The sequence below is a fragment of the Hyalella azteca genome, unplaced genomic scaffold (assembly GCF_000764305.2).
Source record: "Hyalella azteca isolate HAZT.00-mixed unplaced genomic scaffold, Hazt_2.0.2 contig9145, whole genome shotgun sequence".
In the NCBI taxonomy this organism is placed as follows: Eukaryota; Metazoa; Arthropoda; class Malacostraca; order Amphipoda; family Hyalellidae; genus Hyalella; species Hyalella azteca.
The window spans coordinates 184167-210939 of NW_025939222.1; the positions used below are offsets into that span (position 1 = coordinate 184167).

General features: G+C 39.5%; 1 protein-coding gene and 1 long non-coding RNA gene across 2 annotated transcripts; one reads left to right on the top strand and one right to left on the bottom strand.

Moving 5' to 3' along the window:
• Nucleotides 1-1705: 1705 nt before the first annotated feature.
• On the bottom strand, nt 1706-9260 carry LOC108679424. Its single transcript, XR_001931375.2, has 3 exons — nt 9251-9260; nt 4396-4397; nt 1706-1785 (listed from the first exon to the last, which is right to left on the bottom strand). It is a non-coding gene; the product is annotated as an uncharacterized LOC108679424 (long non-coding RNA).
• Nucleotides 9261-11271: 2011 nt separating this feature from the next.
• Nucleotides 11272-17245, top strand: LOC108679423 (polycystic kidney disease protein 1-like 2). The gene is made up of 3 exons (XM_018168042.2): nt 11272-14283; nt 14597-16060; nt 16287-17245. Exons 1-3 carry the CDS (start codon nt 11344-11346, stop codon nt 16434-16436), a joined length of 4554 nt encoding a protein of 1517 aa, XP_018023531.2. The 5' UTR covers nt 11272-11343; the 3' UTR covers nt 16437-17245.
• The last annotated feature ends 9528 nt before the right edge of the window (nt 17246-26773 follow it).

Sequence of the window (26773 nt, forward strand, 5' to 3'; positions counted from 1 at the left end):
AATTTGCCATCCTAGTACCTATTTACATATATTATGTACTTATTTCCACCAAAATTTCAATATTTAATGCTTCTTGTAACTTGAAAATGAATGATTGTTCTATTCGAAAAGTCGTTCATAAACCAAACCTACTTCCTGAAACATGGCTTTCGATCTACTAACGTTTTCTGCATGAAGAATTGTTCCACTCTTTGATAATTTAAATCAACGAATTCTCTGGTCATTAATTACACGTGGAAAAAACATATATACACGTCCAAGTTATAGATAAGTAATAAATGAAGATCAAACATATCTCTTGAAATATTAAATATTGCAAAGTAGTGGTCGAGTAATGAATAACTCATGAAAACATTCCAGTTTGTGACTCAAATGAACTCGGTGTCCGGAGATCTTCTGGTTGACATCTCGGACACGACTCTGGTCACGGCGACCAACGTCAGGTCAGATGCTCTATTAGCGAGACTTATAGTATCGTATCCTTTCCAAATAATCTAATTTGATCATCCCGTGATATCTTAGCCTAATCAAAATTAATATCAGTTTAAGTATAGTATCCTTGATGACCAGTTTCGAAAGCATTACGGCAGCTTGATAAAGCATTTTCAAATTAATGATTAGCAACGTGACTTGCAAGTACAAGGGTTTAGCTTGAAATTAATTATGAGTCTCTAAACAAATTTAAAACAATATAACAAAGACAGTATAGCCGATCCACGACTAAATAACTTTGAACAAGAATTGCCACTGCATTGCTTACTGTAAAACCCCGAAATGATCTATGATAGATATCCAACTTAATACTGAGCACCATCGGTAACCTAATATTTGTGTAGATATCGAGGAATAATGTCTCGAAAATAGAGGTTAACAGGAGATATTGCCTTCTTGTACCGGTTATAAAGTCTTCCTAATTACTTCAACCAACTGCGTTTTTCCTCCATTTGTCGAGCAGTCACAGCGTACGTTTTTACGTCGAGGAGCACCCAAACGTAGGAGTGCTGCCGGACTTTAAGGTGGTGCTTGAAAGCCGCGAGCTCTCAGGCAGGCTTGGCTGAATCCCTATGGGAATCTATCACTACGTATAGACATTATAACTCCGCTCGTAAATGAAATATCAATCTGAAATTTTTCATGCTCATTCAGCTATTTATTTACAATTTCCCGACAGTTACAAAATATATGTAAATTTTTTATAACATCAGTTATGATAGAGTAAAATAATAGAGTAAAATAGAGTAAAATACTTGCGAGAGATGCGTCTTACCTAAATTTTTGAGACATGAGGAAGTAGTACTATTTATTCTCTTTTGATCGGTATTAAAGTCATATTTGAATCACCCTCTATTTTATAGAAATTAGCTAACAAAATACTTTTTCATCACTCCTGAATCGTAGATTTCCCATTTTCCTTGGGACCTGGCTCCGAGCATGTCAAAGTGTTGTACGTTGTCGTACAGTTTCCTTAGCGGTCATAAATTAGCTCGCGTGAAGTGGCCGAGTCGATCGTCGTCTACCCTCTTCCAAGGGGGTAGCGGGGCAGCCTCCTTACCCTCCTTACCCCCTTACCCTCCTGGCGCGTTTAAATTACAACCTTCCATTGTTCTTTCGCTGTCTCTTATACACATCTAGATGTGTATAAGAGACAGGGTCTGGCTAGGATATCATATTACAAAGAGTACAAGCTCGAGGGTAGCGACAGGCTGAGCTTCGGACAGATCAAGGATTTTACACGATGGTCGCGAAAACCTCGCTCTTAGACTTCGCACGGCTTTCAGTCAGGGCCTTAACTGCACTAAGCCTTCTGTCGTGCCAGTGGCAAACGTCCCTACGCCGTATGATGTCACCACCGAGCAATTCGCCTACGAAAGTGCCATCGATATTTCAATTTCGGTAAGCACAGTGAAGTTGTAATTCTTCGAGCGAACGAGTTTGTTAGAGTAGCCATTAGCGCACTTTCTGGCAGTTTGAAATTAATGTCTTTTAACCTCTAAAACGATCTTCTCTTCTGCTTTTGTTCTTTATACTATGAAGCTATAGATAAAATTGTTCTCTCATAAACAAGGCAACTAAGCATTATAAAAATCATGTTTGATTGAATTATAGCGATGAACTCACTACAGTTCTGTCAAATAGCATCTCAAATGAGTCTTGAGGATAAGACAAATATCAGTAATTTCTTCTTATAAACTTTTAAAAAAATTTCAATCATATTTTTTATTACTTTTATGTAACTTAACATTAAATAATTCGTGAGCTTAGACTGAAAATGTAAAAAATTATCTCTGCAATTTTTGGTCTCGTTGTGACAAACTGAATCGATGATCACAAATCGTTAGTTCTCTTGGAATGCAGGCTGTTCATTTTTAGTTTAAAATCTCGTTTTTCGGTGAATGTTCAGTTCAAATGAACGATGCAAATACATTAATTTCTGCATAGTTGGCGTTATTATCACAAGAAAAGTATATATAAGTAGGATTTACACAGAAAATTCGTGTTCAAAATTAAGTTAGATTCATGGGGATAACTTTTTCTACACAATGGTTTGTTAGAGAAACACTTCGCAAAAAATTGTCAATAGCACTGCAATATATATAAACTATGCTCACAGACGATGCACAGTTATATTAGGATATTAGACGAAGTTTAACTGAAATTTAATAGAGATGTTCAATTTGACGAACTATAGAATTGCATATTTTTCAAGCATACGTTACATTTGAATGAGTTGATTATAACTTTTGCATCTCATCTACCTGACAGGGACTATATAGGGAGAATTTCAAACAGGAAATCCTTCATTTCTGAGCTAACGATAAAAATTTCTTCACATAATAAGGTAACCGTAATTTATTTATTTTATTTTATTAACTTTTAACTTTATTCAAACTCAGGTGACGAGCCCGATGGGCCCAGTCAAGTCCGACGCCCTGACGGCGCTCTGCCAGGTTCAGATCCTGCCGCCCACGGTCGACCCAGCCGTCATCGTGGCTTATGGCTCCGGCCTGCCCCTCGATATAACCTTCACGCAGGTAATACATCGTAGTCTACGACTATGGCCAGCCCCTTATAATTTTTATGTATATTGGTTGATAATGCAATGATAACCACACATGCAAAGGATAGTAAGTAGCTTGTTCTATTCTCAGAACATTAAAAAGCTATGAAACAATCACTGCAAAGATAAATAACAACCTCCAGCAATGCATGAATGTAAATTATTTTGGCAATTTAGAAATTATAAACATATTACTAAGAAAATAAATATTAAAATAATGTACAAATATTTCCTTGAATTTCAGGGCGCCCCAATTGTAATGTTCATGAACATCGACGATGTGCAGTACTACAGCTACCATGACGGTAGGTCCCTAACTAACTAATGACGCTCTAAATATTTAATCAAACGCTTTGTATATACTTTCGTCAATGCAAACTTCTTCATGAGTGGCCCAGTGGTTAAAGTTCAGAGTACCAAGATTGACGCACTAGAGAGGCGCGGGTTCGATCCCAGCTCTGTGCGCCAGTTTCTGGTCAGAATCGGCAAGGAGGCCGGGCGGTTAAGCACAGCAGAATTGTAGCAGTGCGTTGCGAGTTCGAGACCGCAACATGCTGTGAATGTTCTGCGATGTTAAGAATCGGCGATAGGCCTACGGCCTAATAACGCTGAAACCGCTATTATTATTATTATTATTATTATTATTATTATGTACGATTTATTTAAATAGTAAGTATTTGAATTGATTTCCGAATTTTTAACGTTGAAATATATTTTCAGATCTAATGTTCACTGTGTATTGGAAGATGTAAATATTTGCTCTGTTTGTTCAGACGCGAGTGTGGGTGGGAGTCACACGTGGTCGCAGCCTCTGCTGTACCCCATGGAAGGACAGTACACCGTCGTAGGGGAGGCCTTCAATGCCCTCAACAGAGTGAGTTTACCGCGGTATCTAAACACAATGTAAATTCTTTCAGAATCAAACACACAGAGATCAAAATGTAATTGTCCTATCTTGTCATTTTTCTTCACGTCCGCTCATACAGTAGACCACGGGAGTGTAGATCACGCTGACGTAATAATTATATATTGAAGTAAACAGTATTCATTCAGTACACTTAATAAACGGGTCGGAAAACATTTAAAAAGAGGTCGATTTCAATATATTAGAAGATCTCAACGTCAATAACATATATAAAAGACATCAGTTTAAGATAAGGTATGGTCCAAAATACTAATATAATCGCTTGCGGTATAATCGCTATTTTGTCTATCCGCGATAAATTCCTTAGTATAATTATGCTTTCCTAACCCACCAGGTGAACTTCACGAGCTTCATTCGCGTGATCCCGAACATCACTGATCTGTGGACTTTGACGGCCGCTTGCCCCTGCTACGACTGGGACTCCGGCTACACCTTGACACTTTCATGGCCCGCCACTGCGCACCCACCCTGGAACGCTACCATCAACATCACCGACGACATCATCCTCCGCGATGGATCTCCGCTCTCCGAAATCGTCAAAGGTACGGAGTGGAATCGATCCTTCGACATCGTCAATGGTAATTAGTGGTTCCTAGCCTTCGAAATAGTCTAAGTTATGGTGTGGAATCTATGCTCCGAAATTGTCAAAAGTGATCAGTAGTCTCTACTCTCCGAAATTATCAAAGATAAGTTTACGGGAATTGTCTTCGTTACACTCAGAAATTGTCAGAGGTGAGCCGTAGTCTCTACTCTCCGAAATTGTCACAGATGAGCAGTAGTCTCTGCTCTCCGAAATTATCAAAGGTGAGCAGTAGTCTCTACTCTCAGAAATTGTCAGAGATGAGCCGTAGTCTCTACTCTCCGAAATTTTCACATGTGAGCAGTAGTCTTTACTCTTCGAAATTGTCAAAGATGAGCAGTAGTCTCTACTCTCAGAAATTGTCAAAGGAGAACAGTAGTCTCTACTCTCCGAAATTGTCAGAGATGAGCAGTAGTCTCTACTCTCCGAAATTAGCAAAGTTGAGCTGTAGTCTCTACTCTCCGGAGTATCCTGTAAAAGGGAGACCGGGGTACTACAACAACTCTCCGAAATTGTCATAGGTGAGCAGTGGTCTCTGCTTAAGACGTCAAAGGTGCACACAAAGAGCCGATTGCTTATGAATGGTCTGAATTGCACTCCAATAGATTATGAACTTTGTATTTATGCTATTAGTTTTTTTAATGTAAGTGATGTCTAATTTTTTTGCAATGGATGAATTTGATAAACCATAATTATTAGGGCTCGTTTACCTTAGCTGAAACATGTGACCTTATGCATCTGTTGATTCAAGAACAAGGTTTCATCTGTCATGATTTTAGTGATCAATAAACTTATACCTTATTCATCTGCTTCTCCTTAAACTAACTCCCAAAAATTTTTACGTGATGATAAGATAGAATATTCTTTAATCATGAAGTTTATATAATTTGAAATACTAATAAGTTCAGATACCATTATCGTTCAATCCTTGAGCTTACATGTGCTTAATAATAATTTACCAGATGTGAATTTTCAAACGGAATATTCTTAGAATTAATTTCATACTGAAATGTTCATCTTTTACTCTGAATTTGCCAGCAAACTTCATCCAAAACTTCGGGACTTATGACGGAGTGTCACTTCCCGGTGGAGCCAGCGGTGCTGCAGTCCCGCTCACGTGGAGTGGCACGGTCGTGTCGAAGGCAGGCAACCACTCGGTGGTGGCGACTCTTGCCAACGAAGTGTCGGTCACTACGGCGCTGGACTCGGTGAGTCATGCTGTCGAGAGCAGGCAACCACTCGGTGGTGGCGACTCTTGCCAACGAAGTGTCGGTCACTACGGCGCTGGACTCGGTGAGTCATGCTGTCGAGAGCATTTAACCGCTCGGTGGTGGCGACTCTTGCCAACGAAGTGTCAGTCACTACTACCCTGAACTCTGCAACTAATTTGTGGTTGCGACTTTTGCGAATGAAGTGTTGGCAACAATGACGCCGCATAACGCGAGTCCTGCTTTTGTAAACAATTGCCATTATTTCTCCGAATGTAGGATTCGATGTTTCGTAAATGACTTGTTTAATATTTATTAATGTTATCACCGAAAAAATCTACGAAAAAAGTCAATAGATTATTTTTACTCAACGTTTTGCAGCTCTCTTTTATCATAGATTGATGATATATCCACATAAATTCTTTAGGTTACGAATTTTTGTTAGCCGAAGAAATTATCTGGAACTATTTTTAAATAAAAAATTGTTGTCGCTACGTAAAATATGGTTCAAAATTCATTAAAAAGCAGGATCCAGAAAAAACTATTTTGGCTGAATGATTTTATGGCATCTTATTAAAACGTGCACTTGATCATCGATTTCCTCTATCTGAACCTGAGCCAATTTTTTTCCTTTCACCCGTACCTGCCGACGCACAGTATGAGGTGCGAGAAGCCATACGCAATGTGTCGGCCATTATCAAATGGATTCTGGACGGGAATGAGATGGATGGAATTGGTCCGAACTTCAACATCTACATCGTAGACCAGAGCGTCATCATCTACCCCACCGCGCGAACGGGTAACTGTCATTACTTGTGGAGAGATGAAATAGTCGAGCACACCATATATGTCTAGAAATTCTTGTTTTAAAGTATGAAAATGTGGCAATGAACTACGGTTTGAAGTGTGTTTTTTTTTGTTGCTCGATAGGCGAAGGCGAGTACTGGAGGCTCAGGATCTTGGAAAACGGCGTGGAAGAAATTGGCCAGCAGTTCCCGTATGTCAAGTTCTTCTTCAACGTCACCTTCCCTGCCGTGAGCTGAGAATTCTTGAACGCAAATTCTGCCTAAAATTATTGTACAAAAACCATTAGTATTCTACTTAGTGAGGATGAGAAGCTTGATGAGGACATAACTTCAACATGAGGACATAACTCACTTGAAATGTATAATAATGTGGAAATATGAAGATATATTGAGGAGTAAATAGGCCGTAGACTTTAGAGCTGCTGAAACACAATCACAACGGCTACTTTAGGTGCTACAACAATGTCACCATACGCACTGGAGGGCAACTTCATGTAGCTAACAATGTTACCATATACATAAGAGAGCAACGTCGTGTAGCTAACAATGTCACCATACACACTGGAGGGCAACTTCATGTAGCTAACAAAGTCACCATATACACACGAGAGCATCTTCATGTAGCTAACAAAGTCACCATATACACAGGGGGGCAACTTCGTGTAGCTAACAATGTCACCATATGCACAGGGGGGCAACTTCGTGTAGCTAACAATGTCACCATATACACAGGAGAGCAACTTCATGTAGCTAACAAAGTCACCATATACACAGGAGAGCATCTTCATGTAGCTAACAAAGTCACCATATACACAGGGGGCATCTTCATGTAGCTAACAATGTCACCATATACACAGGAGAGCAACTTCATGTAGCTAACAAAGTCACCATATACACAAGAGAGCATCTTCATGTAGCTAACAATGTCACCATATACACAGGAGAGCAACTTCATGTAGCTAATAAAGTCACCATATACACAGGAGAGCAACTTCATGTAGCTAACAAAGTCACCATACACACAGGAGGGCAATTTCACCCTGATAGTGAGCGGCCACAATACAGTTCAAGGCTGGATCGACTCACCGCCCATCAACATCACACTTGTCAACAAGATCGCCAACTTCAGACTCGAGGATGACCTCACCCTCGCCAAAGCGGTCTGTCTGGTGCAATAAGTCGAGAAAAATAGGTATATGTATGTGCCGGTATAAATCTAGTATAAGTGACTTATGAAAAATTGTGGGAATCGACCTATCAACGTCCGAATACCAAAAAAATGTTGTGAAACTGTGATAAAATGTAAAAATTTTGAGATTAATCATTTATATGAGCATGAGAAAAATAGAAATGGTGATAGTGGAACAATCAAATAAAAAAATTTCGGGGTTAGAAAAAAGTGAGCCGATGAGAACACAAGCGAAAGAGCTATTTTCGAAAGAAAGAATACAAAGCGATACTAAGCTATTTTCGAAAGCTACAAAGCTACAAAGAGCTATTTTCGAAAAAAAAAGACAAAGCGAAAAGCGACTCATCCAGACAGAAAAGATGCCGCAAACTTTTTAACGTTTTACTTCACTCATTTCAGGGTGTACCGAAGCAAGTGTTTGGCGCATACGACATCCTCACTCCCATCTCCTGCCTGGTGGTGGACTGGGGGGATGGGTCGCCCGTGGAAACATATGGATTTCCATCGCGCTGCAAGACAACGCACGCCGACGCCAAGTACATGCACCCGCTAAAATCCGCTCCTGTCAAGCTAATGCACACATATCAGTGAGTCGGTTTTGTGTATGGTCCTACATGCACAGACGTTTAAATGTAATAAAATTATATTTTGACTCAGCTGAGCTTGGGCTGATTTGCTACGTTTTTTTTAGATTCAGCATTCGCGTTAACCTTTGTGGACAGAAATTTCAGGATAATCAACCATTCATTCCGAACAAAAATTCATCAAGAGTTATCAGCCTGATTAATCTATTCTTCTCAGTAACTCAGCCGTACTCTTTACTCACCTCAAACATTACGTTATGGCTGAAGTAATAATTGATTTGTAACATGTAAATGATTTTATTGACAGAGATTGTGAGCGCTTCATTATTTATCTCTCACTCAACAGAAGTTTCTGGTTCACTCGTAATCTAAAGTAAAAATTTAATTTTCTATAGAGTTTAAAAATTGGCATCTCGAATCACGAACTTATGAACAATCAAACATCGTTTCGTTACATTTATTTGATGATTTTGACGTTTGAATAAATTTTGCTACAAAGGATTTTGAAACAAACTTTTCTCCAATTTCAATGCATGGCGCTGACATACAAATATGTTAAAAATAAATAGTTATATTTTCAAATCAGTTTTCCTGCAGTTATGCGGGTAACAAAAGCTATCGACGCTTTGAAAACAGATATTCATGTTTTATTCAAGTTTTATTCACGTTTATTCATCGTTGTTTAACCAGGAAAGTGGGCGTATACGAGATCAACGCACTGGCGTTCGACTTCTACATGAACCTGCCTTCAGTTCTGGAGATGGTCGTGGAAGATCTCGCCTGCAGGTTCCCGCGGGTGTGGATCGTGGATGCGGTAAACTACACCCACTTTGCGCGCTCTCAGTACAGGATGTTGCCTGTACGAGAGGAGGGATTGAGCATCATCAACTGCAACTTGACCTACACGATTAGGTGAGACGAGCAGGGATATTTGACCCTGTCTCTTATACACATCTAGATGTGTATAAGAGACAGACATTGTAGGGGAGTTGGTATTATCGGCGTGCGAGCGGAACATCGTATAGGGGAGTTGGTATCATCGGCGTGCGAGCGGAACATCGTAGGGGAGTTGCTATCATCGGCGAGTGAGCGGAGTATCATGGGGGAGTTGGTATCTTCGGCGAGCGAGCGACATGAGGGAGTTGGCATTTTCGGCGAGCGAGCGGTACATCGCAGGGGAGTTGGTATCATCGGCGTGCGAGCGGAACATTGTAGGGGAGTTGGTATTATCGGAGTGCGAGCGGAACATCGTAGGGGAGTTGGTATTTGGGATCATCGGCGAGCGAGTGAACTTCATGAAGGAGTTGGTATCTGCGGCGAGTGTGAGAAACATCATGGAGGAGTTGATATCTTTAATAATTCGGTGAAACATCAGCTTGGGTATCTTACTCGGCGAGTGAGTAAACATAGCTAAAATTTATGATCGTTGACGAACGACATCAGATAAAATTTATCGTTCTCGTCGAGTAAGCAAAACCTCAGCTAAAAGAACAAGCCGTCGGCGAGCAAGTAAAATGATAACTGACTCAAAATGTGGGACCACTCCGAGTTTCAGCGGAAAATTTATATTTTTCAATAACTGACCGAGGAGCTTAGCTGTGCGTCAGATTGTTTCTGATTGACAAATTGGGCAACTTGTTTTGTCAAATAACATTTTTATGCTGTTGAGTAAGAAAATTTTCGTCGAGAGCTCATAATGAAAAACCTGATAATTAATATACGCATACTAATAAAAATATGAATCATACCTATGAACAATCTACTGGTTCAGAAACAACTGAGTTCGTCTTTTTAAATGGAAATAAATTTCTTAGGTCCGGCACTCCGCTTCAAGTTTCCAACTGCACCAGCACGACCACGAGCGACGGGGTGGATATGTCCATGGATCCTCCCCTGTGTGAAGAAAGTAAGATTACCATTAAAGCAGATGTTACGTTGGTGATATTACGAATTACGTTGGTGATATTTTGGCTTTGATGTTGTTTGTATTCATGTGCAACTTTGCTGAAGTCAAATAACCGTTAGCTCGCACTGTGTAGAATTTTTAGCTTCAATCGAATCGAATTCGAATCAAATTGAATTTTTGTTTCACAAATCTTCTTAAATGAATTCGTTTTATCTGCTGTAAAGATCATTGTGTGAATTTTTCAACAGGCTTTCCCACCGGAACTGGGAGTTCATCTCTGGCCATTGCCGCCAGCTTATTTGCCAAAAATCCCACCGTGGAAAGATACAACGTGCGATTGACAATAGTCAATGCTAACGGACGACCTGGGTGAGAAAATCTTTCCAGAATAGATTGTTTGCCTTTGCCTTCAGATTGAAAGTTTATTTTTTATAACACACAGATTAAAAAAATTAAAATAATGAGTGTACTCATGCATTGCAGGTATTCTCAAATAACCGTACAAGTAAACAAACCGCCAAATGGGGGAAACTGTATCATGAACCAAAACGACTCATTCGCCCTCATTTCGAGATACGACATCTTCTGTAACAACTGGAAAGATCCTGAAAACCTCGGTTTAGGAGAATATGTATACTTCTACTGTCAAAATAAAACCGACGGAACAACATCCAAATCCATAATGGCCGCAACCAAGCGAAACAGTCTAGGTGTTATTCTGCCCGTTGGAGTGCTTGATGTTTACGTCAGCATTTGCGACATACTCGACTCGTGTACAGACGTCAACGTAGGCAAGGTCGATGCTGCGATGATATCCAAAAATCAGTTTGAGGAAGCTGCAACCAGCGAACTCATACAGCAATACAAAGACCAAGGGGACCAGTCGATGGTGGCGATGCTCACAAAAGCTTACAACTCAGTTCTCCAGAACGCTGAATGGATGTCTCTTCGGCCAAATGACACAGCTAACATGACGCAAGCTGCGATTGATCAACTTCTAGTGCTACTTTCCAACATTTCGGCATCTGAGATAGAAACGTTGCAAAGCGAAGGGCCTGCAACTACTCTGAATCAAGTCCATATCAAAATGGAAACTCTTAGTAGCGCCCTTCAAGGTCTCCTCCAGTCGGAAACGGCTAACTATGCCATTGATCTTTCTACCAGGGGTAAGGTCTTGGAGGTTCTCCGAAGAATGAGTAGTAACATTAGGAATTTTGACGTAGCTTCTCCTAAAGAGTTAGAACCTTTTATGGAAACTTCTTTAAGTACAATGACAGCCATGATGATTAGCGCAAATAGTGTTCCAAAAAATGGTAACAAAGCTCCGCCTCGGGACATGTTGTTTGCTGCAGACATGACCTACGACACAGACATAGGTGATGATCTCGATTTGGTCGTACCTACAGGAACTACTGACGTGCTTACTAATAGTGTTCTACAGAACTCAGGTAGAAAGTTTGCGAATCACGTAACTGAGATGCTTGAAATTTTGCAAGGCATCAGCGCAGAAATTCAGGCTAAACTCGTTAAAGGAGAATTTGTTTCAGCAAAAACTGATTCGGGAGCATCAATGTTAATTACGAAAATTGGAGAGGAAATGCTCGTAAATGGACTTACTATCAAATCGCCAGAGGAGCAGCGAGCAAAAACTATCTTTCCCAAAAGGTTTTGCCCTTCTAAACAGTTTGACGAGTATTCAATCTGCCGTACAGAAATAGGAATCACAGTTGTGCATTGGCCATGCATTACGCATTACTACAGTGCGACAGCGAATTATTTATCATACAAATCAAGTATCATGCAGGCAGAAGTTTCTTTGGAGCAAAAAGTGGTTGAAGTGAGTGGTCAGAAAAATCCCATCATTTTTGAAATACCGAGAACACCAGAAACATTACCCGAACCTCGACGTGCGAATGTAACTGCAAATATGAACTCAAACATTAATCTCGTGTATCACTACTTCAACATTTCCATGCCCATGGGAGCGTACACTTTTGAAATAACTCCATCAAAACCAAATGCGCGCATGATTCTTTTGATCGGACACAACATGTTTCCTACGCCAACGAACTACCTAAGAGCGCAAAACGTAAGCGAACTTCCCCTCGTTAACGGAAGTCGAGTCTTTTTCGTAAATTCTGCGCAGAATGGGAACAGAACTGGGAAGTTTGTTGCAGGTGTGGGTGTCCTGAAACCCGGAGCTACTCTGTCCAACGTCACACAAGGAGATCTCGATAAAACTTTCCGTGATGATTACGATTTCCGCATTTTCGTCTCTGCCTGCTATTTCTTCAATCAATCGACGACGCTGTGGGTCGGGGACGGCTTGGAAGTAAATGACGCTGAATATTTCTTGACGAAGTGTGCAACTCCTCATTTGACAGGATTTGGAACAGGATTCTTGCCAACTCCTAACGACGTAGATTTCGATTTCCTTATCGCAAACATGGGATTTCTCGACAACTCAACTCTTTATGTAGTGCTTATTCTGTTTCTTTTCCTCTATATAATCATGATGTTGTGGTCTCATTTCAAGGACAAAAAGGATCTTGAAAGGCTGGGAGTCATACCGTTCCCAGATAACAAGCCTGAAGACAAGTACATTTACGAAATTACCACTTTCACTGGTCCGGACAGCGAAGCACCATGTGAATCGAATATATTTATGATTTTATCAGGCGAATATGGCGAAAGCGAAGTGCGATCGTTACCTAAGCCAACACTCAACTTGTACCGTCGGTATGATCGATACGGCTTCGTGATGACAACGGCTGCTCCGCTGGGACCAATCCACTATCTGCGAGTGTTCCATGACAATTACGGACGGCCTCCCTACGATTCCTGGCAGCTTGAACGTGTAGTCATCCGAGACTTGCAGGAGCGCAGAATTTATACGTTCGAGACCAATGCATGGCTTTCTTACAGCCATGAAAGTGGAAAAGTAGATCAAACTTTCGTATGCGCCGAGAATAACGAAGAAGGAAATAGCTTCTCCAATGAAATGTACAACAGGACAAACAGAGGAGCGAACCAGGATCATATGTGGATGTCGATGTTTCTGCGTCCAATTGGTTCCAGGTTTTCTCGCAAGGGACGTGTCACCGTGAGCACTCTCTTTTTGTATCTGTCGATGGCGGTGAATGCTATGTGGTACCAAACTAAAAAAGAGAGTGGAATAGACGCTTACTTGTACATCGGACCCATACCATTAACCGTTGATCTCGCACTGACTGGCTTGCTGGTTCTCCTAGTCGTCTATCCCGTGACCTTACCCTTTGTGATGATCTTCAAGCGGGCTCGGCCGAGAAAATTCAAACGATGCCGGGCTTTGGATGCCATTGAAAAACAGAAAAAGAAACAGTTGAAAGACTCCGGCTTAGATGAGGTCTTGGCTGAAGCAAAGAGTAAGATTCCCATCGATGAAACCAAGTTGGTTAAGCGAACGAAAGACACACCTGTTATTAAATGTCTGCCATGGTGGACTCGACTCATCGCCTGGATTCTCGCTCTTCTACTCATTGCTCTTTCAGCCTTCTTTGTTTGGTCATACGGCATCATGTGGGGAAACATCAAAACAATCAAGTGGTTTTCATCTTTTTTTTCGAGCTTCTTAATTTCATTGGTTGTAACTCAGTGGTTAAAGGTAATTTTTGGTGCTGTGTTCCTCAGTATTTTCTCAAAAGTCCGCATGGTGACGGAGGACATTGACTGTGACGAAGATTTGCCTCACTTGAAGCCTGACGAAGAATGGAAACATTCAGAGGAGCTTGACCCACAAAATGTGCGCAGCGTGCACCGAGTGAAAGGTGTTGACATCAGCGAAGCAGAAGTAGCATTGTTGCGTACAAAATTAAAGAAGAACCGGGAAATGAAGTCAGTTTTGAGGGGAGTAATTGTTTACTGCGGCTTCCTTGTGATCCTCCTCATTATCGCAAACGATCGAGCAGACTATAATGCTTTTTTGATGAGACAAAACCTCTACAACACATTTATGGATCCTCTTCATCCTGAATTAGCAGCTTCAAAAGTAAGTATATCGAAGTTTTGGGGCATTCGTCGACTTTTTAGGAAATGCATAAATTTTTTTTTTCATTTTATATGTGTTTTTTCAGTTAAAAAAATATTCAGATGCACGTACGCAATTCATTTCAAAATGTTGCTGAAAAATCCGGAAGAATTATTTAGTTTAACGATCATGACTTGTTGTGCTTGCCCAACGGATTGAGACTATACACAATTCGGGACACACAAATATTTGTTGAAACTCAGACGGGGAAAAATTATTGGATTCACCCTTATTTAGTCAAATCAAATTAGTGACATTCATTTATTCTTTCCAGATGGCATCGAAGGATGATTTCTGGCGTTGGATGTACGAGGTAGTTCTGAAGCAAATTAGGTGTTCTCGATTCTACAATGGGAAGCCTCCTCTGCAACTGAAAGGATTCCTTAACGACCAGAACAACCGTATTATGGGCTATGCCATACTCATGCAAAACAGGAATCAACGATTCGCTTGCAATGTGGTCCAACCGATGGATGACATTATTTCTGACTGCTCAGGAACAAGAGGACTCGATATCGAAGACCAAACTGATTTCTGCGCCGAATGGACTATAAAGAATGGGTCGATGCGTGAAACTTGCTTTGTTGAAGAATTCCATTACCGCACCGCATCTCAGCTTCAAACATTGCCAGAGATTGGAACTTTGGGAATCTATGGCGGAGGAGGTTATGTATTTCGCCTCAAGGGGCACATCGACGATGTTACCAAAAACTTGAAGCGAATACAAGCAATGCACTGGATTGACCGCCGCACCCGAAAAGTTAGTCTCTCATTTTCTGTTTACAATGCCAACGTGAACTTGTTTGCTACATGTTTGATAAGTGTCGAGTTCGTCGAAGGAGGTGGGGTGGTCGTTCGAAGCCGTTTTGAACCAGTCAAACTCCTCAACTTAGGCTCATCTTTTTATGATAAATTTTTGATTCTTTGTGAAATCCTATTTGTTCTAGCCACGGTCTTTTTCACGCTAAAGGAGATTTGGGAGATAAAGAAACGAAGATGGGAATACTTTTCGTCTTACTGGAGCTGGACGGAATTGTCGCTTCTTTTCTTCTCATATATGGAAGTGTTCATGTATTTCTACAAAGCTCTACTCATCCAGGAAGTAATGCGAGTTTTTAACGAGACTCAAGGGAATGCGTACGTAAGAACTGACTCAGCCGTATTGGTGGACCAGTACTACGTTTGGACCATGGGCGTGATCATGTTTGCCTCTATACTGAAGCTCATCAAGCTTTTGCAGTTCAATAAACGAATGGATGTCTTGGCTCTTACTATCCGCCGGTGTTGGGACGACCTTTCATACTTCCTCATTGCGTTCACAGTGATTTTCTTCGCCTTTTGCGCACTATTCTACTTCATGTTCCTCACTCAACTGCAAGATTTCTCATACATCACTGGATCAGTAGTTCAGTGCTTCTCGATGCTTCTGGGAAAATTCGAGTTCCAATCCATGCAACAGGCCAATGAGTTTTCCCCAATCTTGTTTTTTGTATTTTCTTTGTTGAATAGCATGATCCTCGTCAACATCATGCTCACAATCATCTTGCAAGCCTTCACTGAGATCAAACTCGAGCTGCAAAAAAGAAGCAATAGGTATGATATCCTGGACTTTATTTGGTTCATTGCCAAGAAAACAGCGCGTTTGCAGCCAAATCCCGTGAACCAAATCCTACCCAGCAACGACTTCAAGAACCCACGAGCAGCTGAGTATGAAGAAGATGGTCAGCTGCCTGATAAGGTTAGTTGTCATTTTAATTAATCCCTTGAAACACTTGGATTTAACCATTATGGGATAAGTCTTTTTGCAGTTAATAGGGACATGCAAAACAGAATTTTTTTTGAAAAATTTTCTTAGTAACTTCGCCATACATGTGATGAGAAATCCATCGATGTTTTTGATGTAGTGTTCATCCGGGTGGAGCGTGAGGTATGTTCAATAATAATCGCTCGGCATATTTTCACAGGTGGATCAACTGATGGTCTACATCAACGACACATATTTCGATGGGAAGCTCAACACGAAGGACTCGATGGCGATGAAAAGGGCTTTTGCAATCCACAGGAAAGCCGTTTTTGGGCCCACCAAACGAAGAATTTTCAGCAGCGAGGATTAAAATATCACAACATTATGCACCTGTTTGACAGGTCAACTGAAAGGCCCCACGCCATCTATAATCGCATTTAATTACTTATTTTCCGTTATTTTGAGCAGGCATGAGGGATCATCATCATCTATCAAAAATTACGGATAATTCGTGCCACGAAAAATTGTTATCGACTAGCTTGTGGTCATTGTGTGCGAGTATCTCAATACTATCGTGGGTGGGCGATTCAGCACAAGAATCTGGATTGCAATAATCTCATAGTATATTCTCATATATTCAATTGTTTGTGATATAGTTAATCTTTATGGGAGTGAAATATATCGTAATATTAATAGAAAGCACCCAATAATGAATCATAATTCATGATATAAAATGAGCCTAACTCTTCTTTATGCACGTCTTCTATAGCAACCGAAATTGCACGGCTCGTTAACCCTAAGGTAATTATTTAGCTTTAGTATTACTAGGAAGATATGGTTTAAAGACTTCACATGATTACTTGCCCAATTAATTAAATCAGCTGAGAAAGAATAAGTTTATCAAACAAAGCATTAATCGAAGAAAATGATTTTCACAGAAACGTCACTCATTGTTCCTTATTAATTTATTGACGTTGGCTGACGTGAGCCAACGAGTCACATTAAGCACGTGCGCTCATGCTATGTAGTTTAAATGTATTTTTAGCCACTATTAAAATGTGTGTGCTACCATTAAACGTCACTTCAAACTAGTTAAGGTTTGATGGGGTTTATAAGCCTATACAGATTTTGACAAGTGTGATATATTGTATTGTTTTCCGATCGAGCGTAAACTATTTGATATCTACTTGAACACACGGACTGTGATATATTCTTAAAATTATGGATCAATAAACTGGACCATGAAATGACTGGTTAATATACCACCTTGTAAGAATTGAATGATCAGATGTAAGTAATGCAAGTTACATGGGATATGTTTAATGAAGAAAGTAATATTTTCGAATTTACGGTGATTGAAGGCAAACTGAATAACGATGTACTTCGAAATATTGTTATCACTTCAAGGCCAATTACTTCCAAAATTGGCCTTTATATATATTAAGAGATGTACTCCTACGCAAATTAGCGCTGATTGAGCATGATCATGAACGGACCTGCGGTGAAACTACAACCAAGCTAATGATTATGATCTGCTTTAATATCCCAGAAGGTCGCAAATTGTTTATAACTTCCAATAACTTCTATATTGTATAGATGAATCAGTCCGAAATAGTCAATTATATATTCCTGAAACGAATATTGGAACTGTTTTAAAATGATTTTAAACAAATGAATATTGTAGTCATGCCTTTAATGATATCTGCTCTTGAAAAATGACATTTGAGATCGTAACCGAACAATTTTTTTGCCGTGATGCACAGACTGGCAATCCAAATTCACTAAAAAGAGTAAAAAGTTATTTAGTAAAAAATATTGCGTAAAAAGATATTCAAACACGCGAATCAAGTTCTGCGAAACTCAAAAGGCAATGCCGGCAAAAATAATACAGGTCTTTATAGGAGGTCAGTGGAGGGGGGGTTCAGACAGCCGTCGTGTAAACGGCTCCATATGTTTAACATGGACAACAGATGTCTCTTATACACATCTAGATGTGTATAAGAGACAGATTATAAGCTCTTTCTTGTAAAACAAAATATACTCCACTTCTNCGAGGTCAGTGATTGGGCTCAGACAGCCGTCGTGTAAACGGCTCCACATGTTTAACATGGACAACAGAAGCTGATGATCGAGGTCAGTGAGACCACAGGAAGCGGTTGTACAGATGTCGTCTCCACATCACAGCCCCTCCTGTCCGGTAATGTTGCCAATCCTGTTCGGCTATTGACCAATAGTCGAAAATATCAGTACATATATATATATAGACTTTGTATAATATCCTGACTATATTAAAAAGAAGTCCAAACGACGAATTAAAAGTTTTACAAAATGAATACTAGCATGTTAATTTGCTATTTTGAAACGCATCTAAATGACTGTATATGTATAATATATATACGAGCTTAATAAAACCCCAAATCAAGTAAAATAAATTATATTACAAAATCTTATTATTAATATCATATTATGATAATAAAAAGCAATATATAATAATTTAAAAAAATATCCTCACACAGGGAGCGCGTTTCTCATGGCCGCTTTCATCGAAGGCTTGGCCACCCTAGAGTTTGTCGACCTCACCGTCGCCATGACGCAGTCAGGCGAGCGCTACATCTTAAAGCCATCTTTGTTCAATATTAAATTCTTGAACATTTGGTTTAACATGTAACTTTATTTATACATGTCAAAATTTGTTTACGTTTTTGCTTGTAGGTTCGTGTAAAACTGGGTGGGAAGGATTGGATCAGAGATTTAAATTTGATATCGAATTTAATTGAATGAATTTCATTTCAAAGTATGTAAAATTATTATTCATGTTTTGGAACGTGAGTTTATAGTTCCACGTTTGAAATATTAATTGAACACTGATTTTTCTAATTATCAAACATTAGTTTTATTGCTGTCATCGGAATTTGGGACAACGGGATTGTTAAAAACTTAAGAAAATGTCGATCCTGGCTGATGCCGGATTACCCTGATATATAGTTATGGATAATTATGAGGGAAACGTTTGGTATTCTGTAGGCTTCATATCTAAGCGTGTGAAAACAGTTTGATGAACTTTTCACATCCTATGAACGTCACCAAAGATTGGTTATATAACCACATCACTCATCACCGACATGAACCATGATCCTATTGGTGACTGATCGACGTGTGGTACATGTTAGACATGAACTATCTTATTGATGACTTACGTGTGGTACATGTTAGACATAAACTATCTTATTGATGAATTACGTGTGGTACATGTTAGACATAAACTATCTTTTAGGTGACTGACGTGTGGTACATGTTAGACATCAACTATCTTATTGATGACTTACGTGTGGTACATGTTAGACACAAACTATCAATTTGGTGACTGACGTGTGTTACATGTTAGACATAAACTATCCTATTGGTGACTGACGTGTGGTATATGTTAGACATGATCTATCCTACTCGTGACTGATGTATGTCAGTAACATGAACTATCCTATTGGTAACTGACACGCGATCCATGAGTGACATTGTTGTGGGAGAGCTTCCAATATATATATGCTACCCGAATACAAAAATTGTTCAAAGCCGTTAAGAGTTGATAAATCCAGGCTACTGCATTCTATTAGCTGACAATCTCTTAGAAAAGGTGATTATTAACCCCTACCAATAGAGATAATTACTTTAAAATAGAATTCACCACCCGACTCCTAAACCCTGTTATAAAACAGAAATAAGAAACTAACTCACTTTTTAGACCATATCGCATTTGACCCTGCAGTGTAAATTTTTTTTATAGGGGTAACGCCCAGTAAGTTGGAAAGGTTCTGGATGAAGAGGTCCAAGGTTCAAACAAAATTTCTGCTGTAGATGTCACGTAACCCGAATAACTGACGGGGTAAATGGTGTCAGTTCATGCCTTCACCTGTATTGTACGTATAAGGGGGTGGTATACCCTCCGGAAAAACTTTTTTGTTTACGGACGGATCACTCTGAAACTTGGTACACATATGTAAAACAGAATTCGAAGACATTTTTGTTCGTGTGATTTTTTCGGAAAAATTGATAGAAAACGTGAAATTCATAGAAAACGGACAAAAAAGGGCGTACTGTAGAAATCTATCTCCTCCTAGGGTTTTGAAGCTACAACGATGAGACATAAACCATTCTATTCGTAAAGACCATACCAATCGAGTAACGAAGCCCGATTTTTGATTTTTGCCTTAGTTTTTTAACGCATTTGATTTTTTTTTTATTTTTCTCATTTTCCCACACCTTCCCCCTATTTTGAATCCAAACTATGCACAAATCTAAAAAAAGGACTTCGTTACTCGATAGGTATGGTCTTTACGAATATAATGGTATTCGTCTCATCGCTGTAGCTTCAAAACTCTAGGAGATAGGTTTTCCGTGACAAAAAGTTGAACTTTTCAGGACGGCGCGACAAAGTTCCGCGCCGTCCGCGACTTGTTGGGATTTAGAACTATCAGGCGCGTGAGAACCTCTTCTTCTTGTATTTCAAAACTTGCAAATTTAGAGCCGACTGGGCGCTCCTCAATAGCTGGAATACTGTTCAAGCCCTCTTCGGTGAATACGCTACTAAAAACTTATTAAGAACGGTAGCCTTGCCCTCGTCAGAGTATATCTTTCGTTGATCTATTTTCAAATCAGAACTACTGTCCGTTGTCTTGCACTTCGAGCTAGCGTACAAAAAGAAAGCTTTCGGGTTCTTTTTTTTTGCATTTTTGGCGATATTTTTTTTCGAAGACTTTTACTGCGGTGCGACTGCTTTCTTCAGCTTTATCTCGAGCTCTGGCGTATAGGTTGTAATCAGCATCGCTACGAGTCTGTCAATATCGATGGTATGCTTCCTTCTTGGTTTTCAGTTAAGCTAGAACCGTACTGTTCATCCACTGAGTTTTTCTGACTCCACCAAGCTTAATTTTAGGTTCACTACTGCAGACATAACCGTGCCCTTGAGAAATGACCATGACTCAGCCACATTCATGTTATAACCAATATATTGGGCAGACAAGCATGAGAGTTGCTTGTCTGCCCAATTAGTTACGAGTTTTGGTTGTTTGAAACACGATACAGCTTATTCTGGCAATAAATTAATATTATTGACAGTATTGTTGAATACTTCAGCTAATTTCTTCCCATGATACATTCATTACCGAGTTAATACCGAGTTAACTTTTGAATTGCGTCTTTTTGACCGAATTTTAAATAATTTGAAATGAATTCTCATTTCATTTTCGACATAAATATTGTTTTAATTTTAAAGATATGCACGAAAAAGATTGCAGATTACTAGAATACTGGTAACATCAACTAGACTACAAGTAACATCAATTTTAATTTTAATACAAAGCTTGTAATTCAGTTGCCATTATTTCACAGCCCAACATTTTGTTCCGATGCAATTACGTAAGAAAGTTATGCTGGATATAAGCTTTAGATGATGCCAGAAAAACTGCGCTCAATTGAACGCTGCAGGCGCCTATAGCATACTTGATTCAGCCGATTATGAGATTCTGATTTGATGCATCGCACTGCAAATGCATTGGCAGACAGCCAGTCGCATTCACATGACTGAATAGTACAGCATAAGTTACTATTGTATATGTACAGTATACAGATACAGTAGTTTTCAGACGTGTAGTAGCTGCCAGTCTTTATTGCCTGGTGACAAACTATAACAAACCACAAAGCATTTGCATGTCATTATTTTTGTTACATTTTCACTCAAGACTTTCCTCCTAGCTGAGATGGACGCTCGTGATATTGGCAAGCAAAAATTTACACTTATCCTTTCAAACAAAAAATTTTATTGAAGCATAATAAAAACAATGGCACGTATTAATACACAGCTACTTGAATATTTGTTTTCTTCCATTGAAGCAGATTTGAGATTTGAGTTGTTCTTTTTCTCCGCTGTTGTACTTCCCTAAGTCTCCGGCCAACATTCTGTTCCTATTGCTATACAACTTTTACTGGGCAGAACAGAAACACATCAATGAGGTGAGGATGTTTATTGGTACAACACAGAAAAGCTTTAGGAAGGTAGGTGAGGGAGATGTGAAATATCAGCTCTATTTCAACAGCAAAACTCAACAGCGACGTACGGTTCTTTAACAGCGTTGGAATCTGCCATCAGTAGAGCGCGTGATGCCGGGTGATGGAACACTAGTTGGTACACTCGTTACAACACACTCGTCACAACACACTCGTCACAACACACTCGTCACAACACACTCGTCACAACACACTCGTTACAACACACTCGTAGGATATTTGACCTACACGATTAGGTGAGACGAGCAGGGATATTTGACCTGCACGATTAGGTGAGACGAGCAGGGATATTTTACAGGATAATTTAATTAATCCTGTAGTGGTAGTGGATTAGTAGTGGTAGTGGTAATCCTATAGTGGATAGTCGCGGTAGTGGATTCGATTCTTTCACAATGAGTTCGGAGGAGTAAGGACATGTATTGCTTTTCTGCGATTAATTAGTATTAATCATAAATTATCGTGATTATGGATTTGGTTTCTTCGCGATAAATAAAAAATTTAGATAGAACTGAAAATATTTGTAGGGGTATGAGACCGATTATAGTTTCTGAATAATGCTCTCGATTACAGCCCCTTGATAACAAACTATTTTGCAGATCTAAAGCTAGTTGAATGATTTGATAATCTGAAAAGTCATAGCTCACTAATAATATTGCTGTAACGGTGAATGCCATTTAGGTATGAATGGAATGCAATGAAAGTGGACAAGAAGACAGACCAGGTGCTTCAGACCGTGCCGCTCAGAGGCGTCATTCCTACTTGGAACAGCTCCCTACTTAGCATCACTCCGTTCATCCTCGACGTCGGCTTCTACAAACTCACCTACTCCGTCACCATCGTCACGCGCTATAATCTCACCCGTACTGCTAAAACTTATGTTCTCATTGTCAAGGTAATTACTATTTACGATTTTATTTATGATTATGTTATAATTGCCAAGGTAATTGTTATTAACGTATTTATATATGATTATGTTCTAATCGCTAAGGTAATTGTTATTCAAGTATTTATTTATGATATGTTCTAATTGCCTAGGTAATTGTTATTCACGTATTTATTTATAATTATTTCTAATTGCCAATGTGAATTCAAGATTTTAATCAATATAAATGTCATGCTTCCGAAAGAACATTCTAAAATCTCCGGGGCCAACTGAATGTAAATTATTTGCAAGTACCTGGGACATTGTCTTTGGACGAATACGTGGAAGCATATAGCGTATGAATAATTAATGCTAAGAATCAAATGTACGAATAAATTCTATGCACAAGGTAAAAACTTATTGAGTATGCATGACGTGAAAACATCTTGGAAAAGTATGAAATCGAAGATGCAGTGAATTGAACTGCGCATACAGTCTATTCATAAGCAATAAATTTATTAAAATGCCCATGACCACGGCTATAAACTAAAAAAACAGCGTTGGAACACATCCATGCGACAACATTTCTTCTCGCTTCGAGTCACCGACATGTGGAACAGCCTTCCTGATAGCATCGTTGAAGCTCCGAGTATGAACATCTTCAAAAACAGACTAGACGAAGCTATGCAGGAGCATATGTTCAGTCTTAAAATGCCTAGCAAATTACGGAGCAGGCAATAAGTCCAGCAGCTATCTCAATCAATCGTCAGCTATAGCAAGATCGGGTTCCAAAGGCCGGATCCCTTGTGAATCAAGTCACGAAAAGTTCAAGAATCGGCAACAGGCCATGGGCCTATTTCTTCAACGCCGACACTTCTATTCTATTCTATTCTATGAGAAATTCTCTATGTCCGTCTTGGATCAGAGCCCTCTGAGCCCCGTCATGGTCATCGGGTCCCTGACAGCCCTGAGCAGAGGCTTCCAACAGACCCTCAACCTCCAACCCGGCAGCCTCAGCTACGATCCTGACGATCCAGGAGCACCTGTGAGTTCACAATGTTGTTGTTATGCAAATGTTATTATTTATTCAAAATTAATTTATTTGTTCTAAAATTAAAATGTGAAATGCAAATATAGTGATAGGAATATAGAGTATCACTTGAATTGATTGTTCTGTTGAAACTAAGTACATTATTAGCGTAATTATTATTGCAACAAGGACTACTACACACAGGACATGCATAGCCTATGTCCAGCCTCTGCTAGCAGAGGCGATCGCCTACACTATGAAAATGCTGGTGTTTTAGAGTAAAATGGGGTAACTTAGACCACTTTTTTTATAAATGATGCCATTTTTTTACTAGCTAAATTAAACTTGAATGAAACATGCAAAATACAGGTCTATACTCTAGCTTCACTCACCATAAATTGCTGGCTCCTGCCTCTCATAGTTTTGATGTAATTTAAAAAAAAGTGATGGTCTTTGTTACCCCAGCTCTTGGGGTTTCTTTGACTGGGTGGTAAAATCAATTTTATTTTTTGATAAAATAACTCCAAATAACTCCAGGTTGTGGTGCATTCCACTCCATTTAAATATTTTTTTTTATCCGTGTATGAAGGCTGGAAAATGGTACCTACTTTGCTTAGTACAAAATTTTGAACTTCAAAACTGGCAAAAAGTCTATGGTTCTGACCAAGGACTACTACACACATTGTAATACTATTGTATGAAACAATTATGGGCATATCATTTGTTGATGCCACTAAAACAACAGCATTTTCATAGTGTAGGCGATCGCCTCTGCTAGCAGAGGCTGGACATAGGCTATGCATGTCCTGTGTGTAGTAGTCCTTGTATTGCAATTAAAAAAATTGTTTTAGCAAGCACGCCGAGGACAAAAAATTCATAATTATTTTTGGCTGCAGGTGAAACTGAACACAATATTTGAAAGTTCGGAAAATTTTAGTCTAGCCTAGTATGCCGGACACTATTAGTGCAGATTTATTCGGATCAAGAGCGGGAGAAGCTTCAACGTTCCAGGATGTCATTAAAAAATAATTAATTTGATGACACTTTGTTTCACTTGCGATCGCCGCTGGTAACTCTGTGGAATAATTTAAATAAAATTTGAAAATAAGTCGATGCAAAATTTTGAATTCATTTTAAATAAAAATTGTCGTGTGGAAGACGTTGAGACATGTTTTCTTCAGGAGAAACATCATTACAGCAAAGGTAACGCATACTTACGATTGAAGAGACGCCATTTTAGTGGCAATATTCGTGATCTTTAGGACACAAGTGTAGTGTAATTTCGATGAAGATTTTTCAACTCCAATTTCCAACAGATTGAGAACGTGACGTGGCACTGCCGTCAAATCCAACCATTTCCTGACCCAGCATTCCCTGTTGACGCAGATAATTTCACTCTAATAAACAATTTGCAAACCATCCCGCCTCGACTTCAAGCTCCAAGAATAAGCAACAGTTCAGGTTGCTTCGGTACCGGAAGTGGTGAGTGAAATGTTAGATATGCATGTAAATGAAACTATTTATGAACAGAACTTTTATACATGCAGAGTGATATATGATATACACATAACATATACATTATAAGCTCTTTCTTGTAAAACAAAATATACTCCACTTCTTTGGAAATATTCTGCACAAAATTGGTCTAAAGTATATATTAACTCTGTAACCAAGACAACATATTTTGTTGACAATTATTTTCTTTTGTTAAATTTGCGATCGCTGATTGTAACTCATGTTGATTTTCAACTGTTTTAGCATTTGGTTTTTGTCAAAGAAAGCAGTACAGTTTCCCGCCCCAAAACATAAATGTGCTACAAAATACAGATAAACTTATGTCGTTATTTCCAAATAAGCTATCACGCCTGACATGCAGCACATTCAATCTAAGATTTACATTTAAATAGGCACAATCGACGTCCGTGCAACATCCTACTTGTTCGACATGGCGACCTTCAGCCATACGGCAGCCTTCTTCGAGATGGTCGTGGTCATCAACAAAAACGATAGGAGGGCAACGGCTGCTCTTCGGATCGAAGTCACCCCTCTTCCTCGACCTTCTGTAACCATCACGTCAGTCAACAAATTCACATAAAGAATTACAATTCTGTTATATATTTTACATATTTTCCTGTTACCCCTAGTTTCACGGTTTTCCTGCGAATTGGTGCTCTACTTGACCACATCTCGCGATTCTTAACATGGATTTCACTCCACACAAACCATCAATCTGCTGTATAGTGATGGAAAGCCAATTGTTTCGGCTTGCCAATCCGTATTTATGTAAAGCTGATCCTTAAATTTCCTAGTATCTTTATCAAAAGCAATACTGGTTTTGCTTAAAATTTCCTTAAATTTTAACTTCTTTAGGTGCCTTAACATACCAATTATTGTTGGTTCTAATAATTTTAAATTTTGCCAAAAGTATACACATTCATTACTCGTCACCTAGTTATCAGCTGACGCACTGCATTGACTTAAAGAAAGGTGACGTGAAGCCTACGTACTCATTCTGATGACAGTTGCGCGACCGCATCTCTGTGCTGGCCGCTGACCAACATGCAGCTCATCAACCCAACCCTGCGACTGGGGCTCAACGGCGCCTGCATCGATCAGTGCGGGGACGGCGCTCTTCTCTACTCCTGGAGTGTCCTGGACGAGTAAGTGGAATATCATGAGGGAGTTGGCATCTTCGGCGTGCGAGCGGAACATCGTAGGGGAGTTGGTATTATCGGCGTGCGAGCGGAACATCGTA

Bases quoted from the DNA above. Each gene is read 5' to 3' on its own strand.
- LOC108679423 (XM_018168042.2), top strand. From the start codon at position 11,344: ATGGAAACTCTTAGTAGCGCCCTTCAAGGTCTCCTCCAGTCGGAAACG. The intron at 14,284-14,596 runs GTAAGTATATCG...TATTCTTTCCAG, and splicing joins CTGAATTAGCAGCTTCAAAA to ATGGCATCGAAGGATGATTT. The intron at 16,061-16,286 runs GTTAGTTGTCAT...ATATTTTCACAG, and splicing joins ATGGTCAGCTGCCTGATAAG to GTGGATCAACTGATGGTCTA.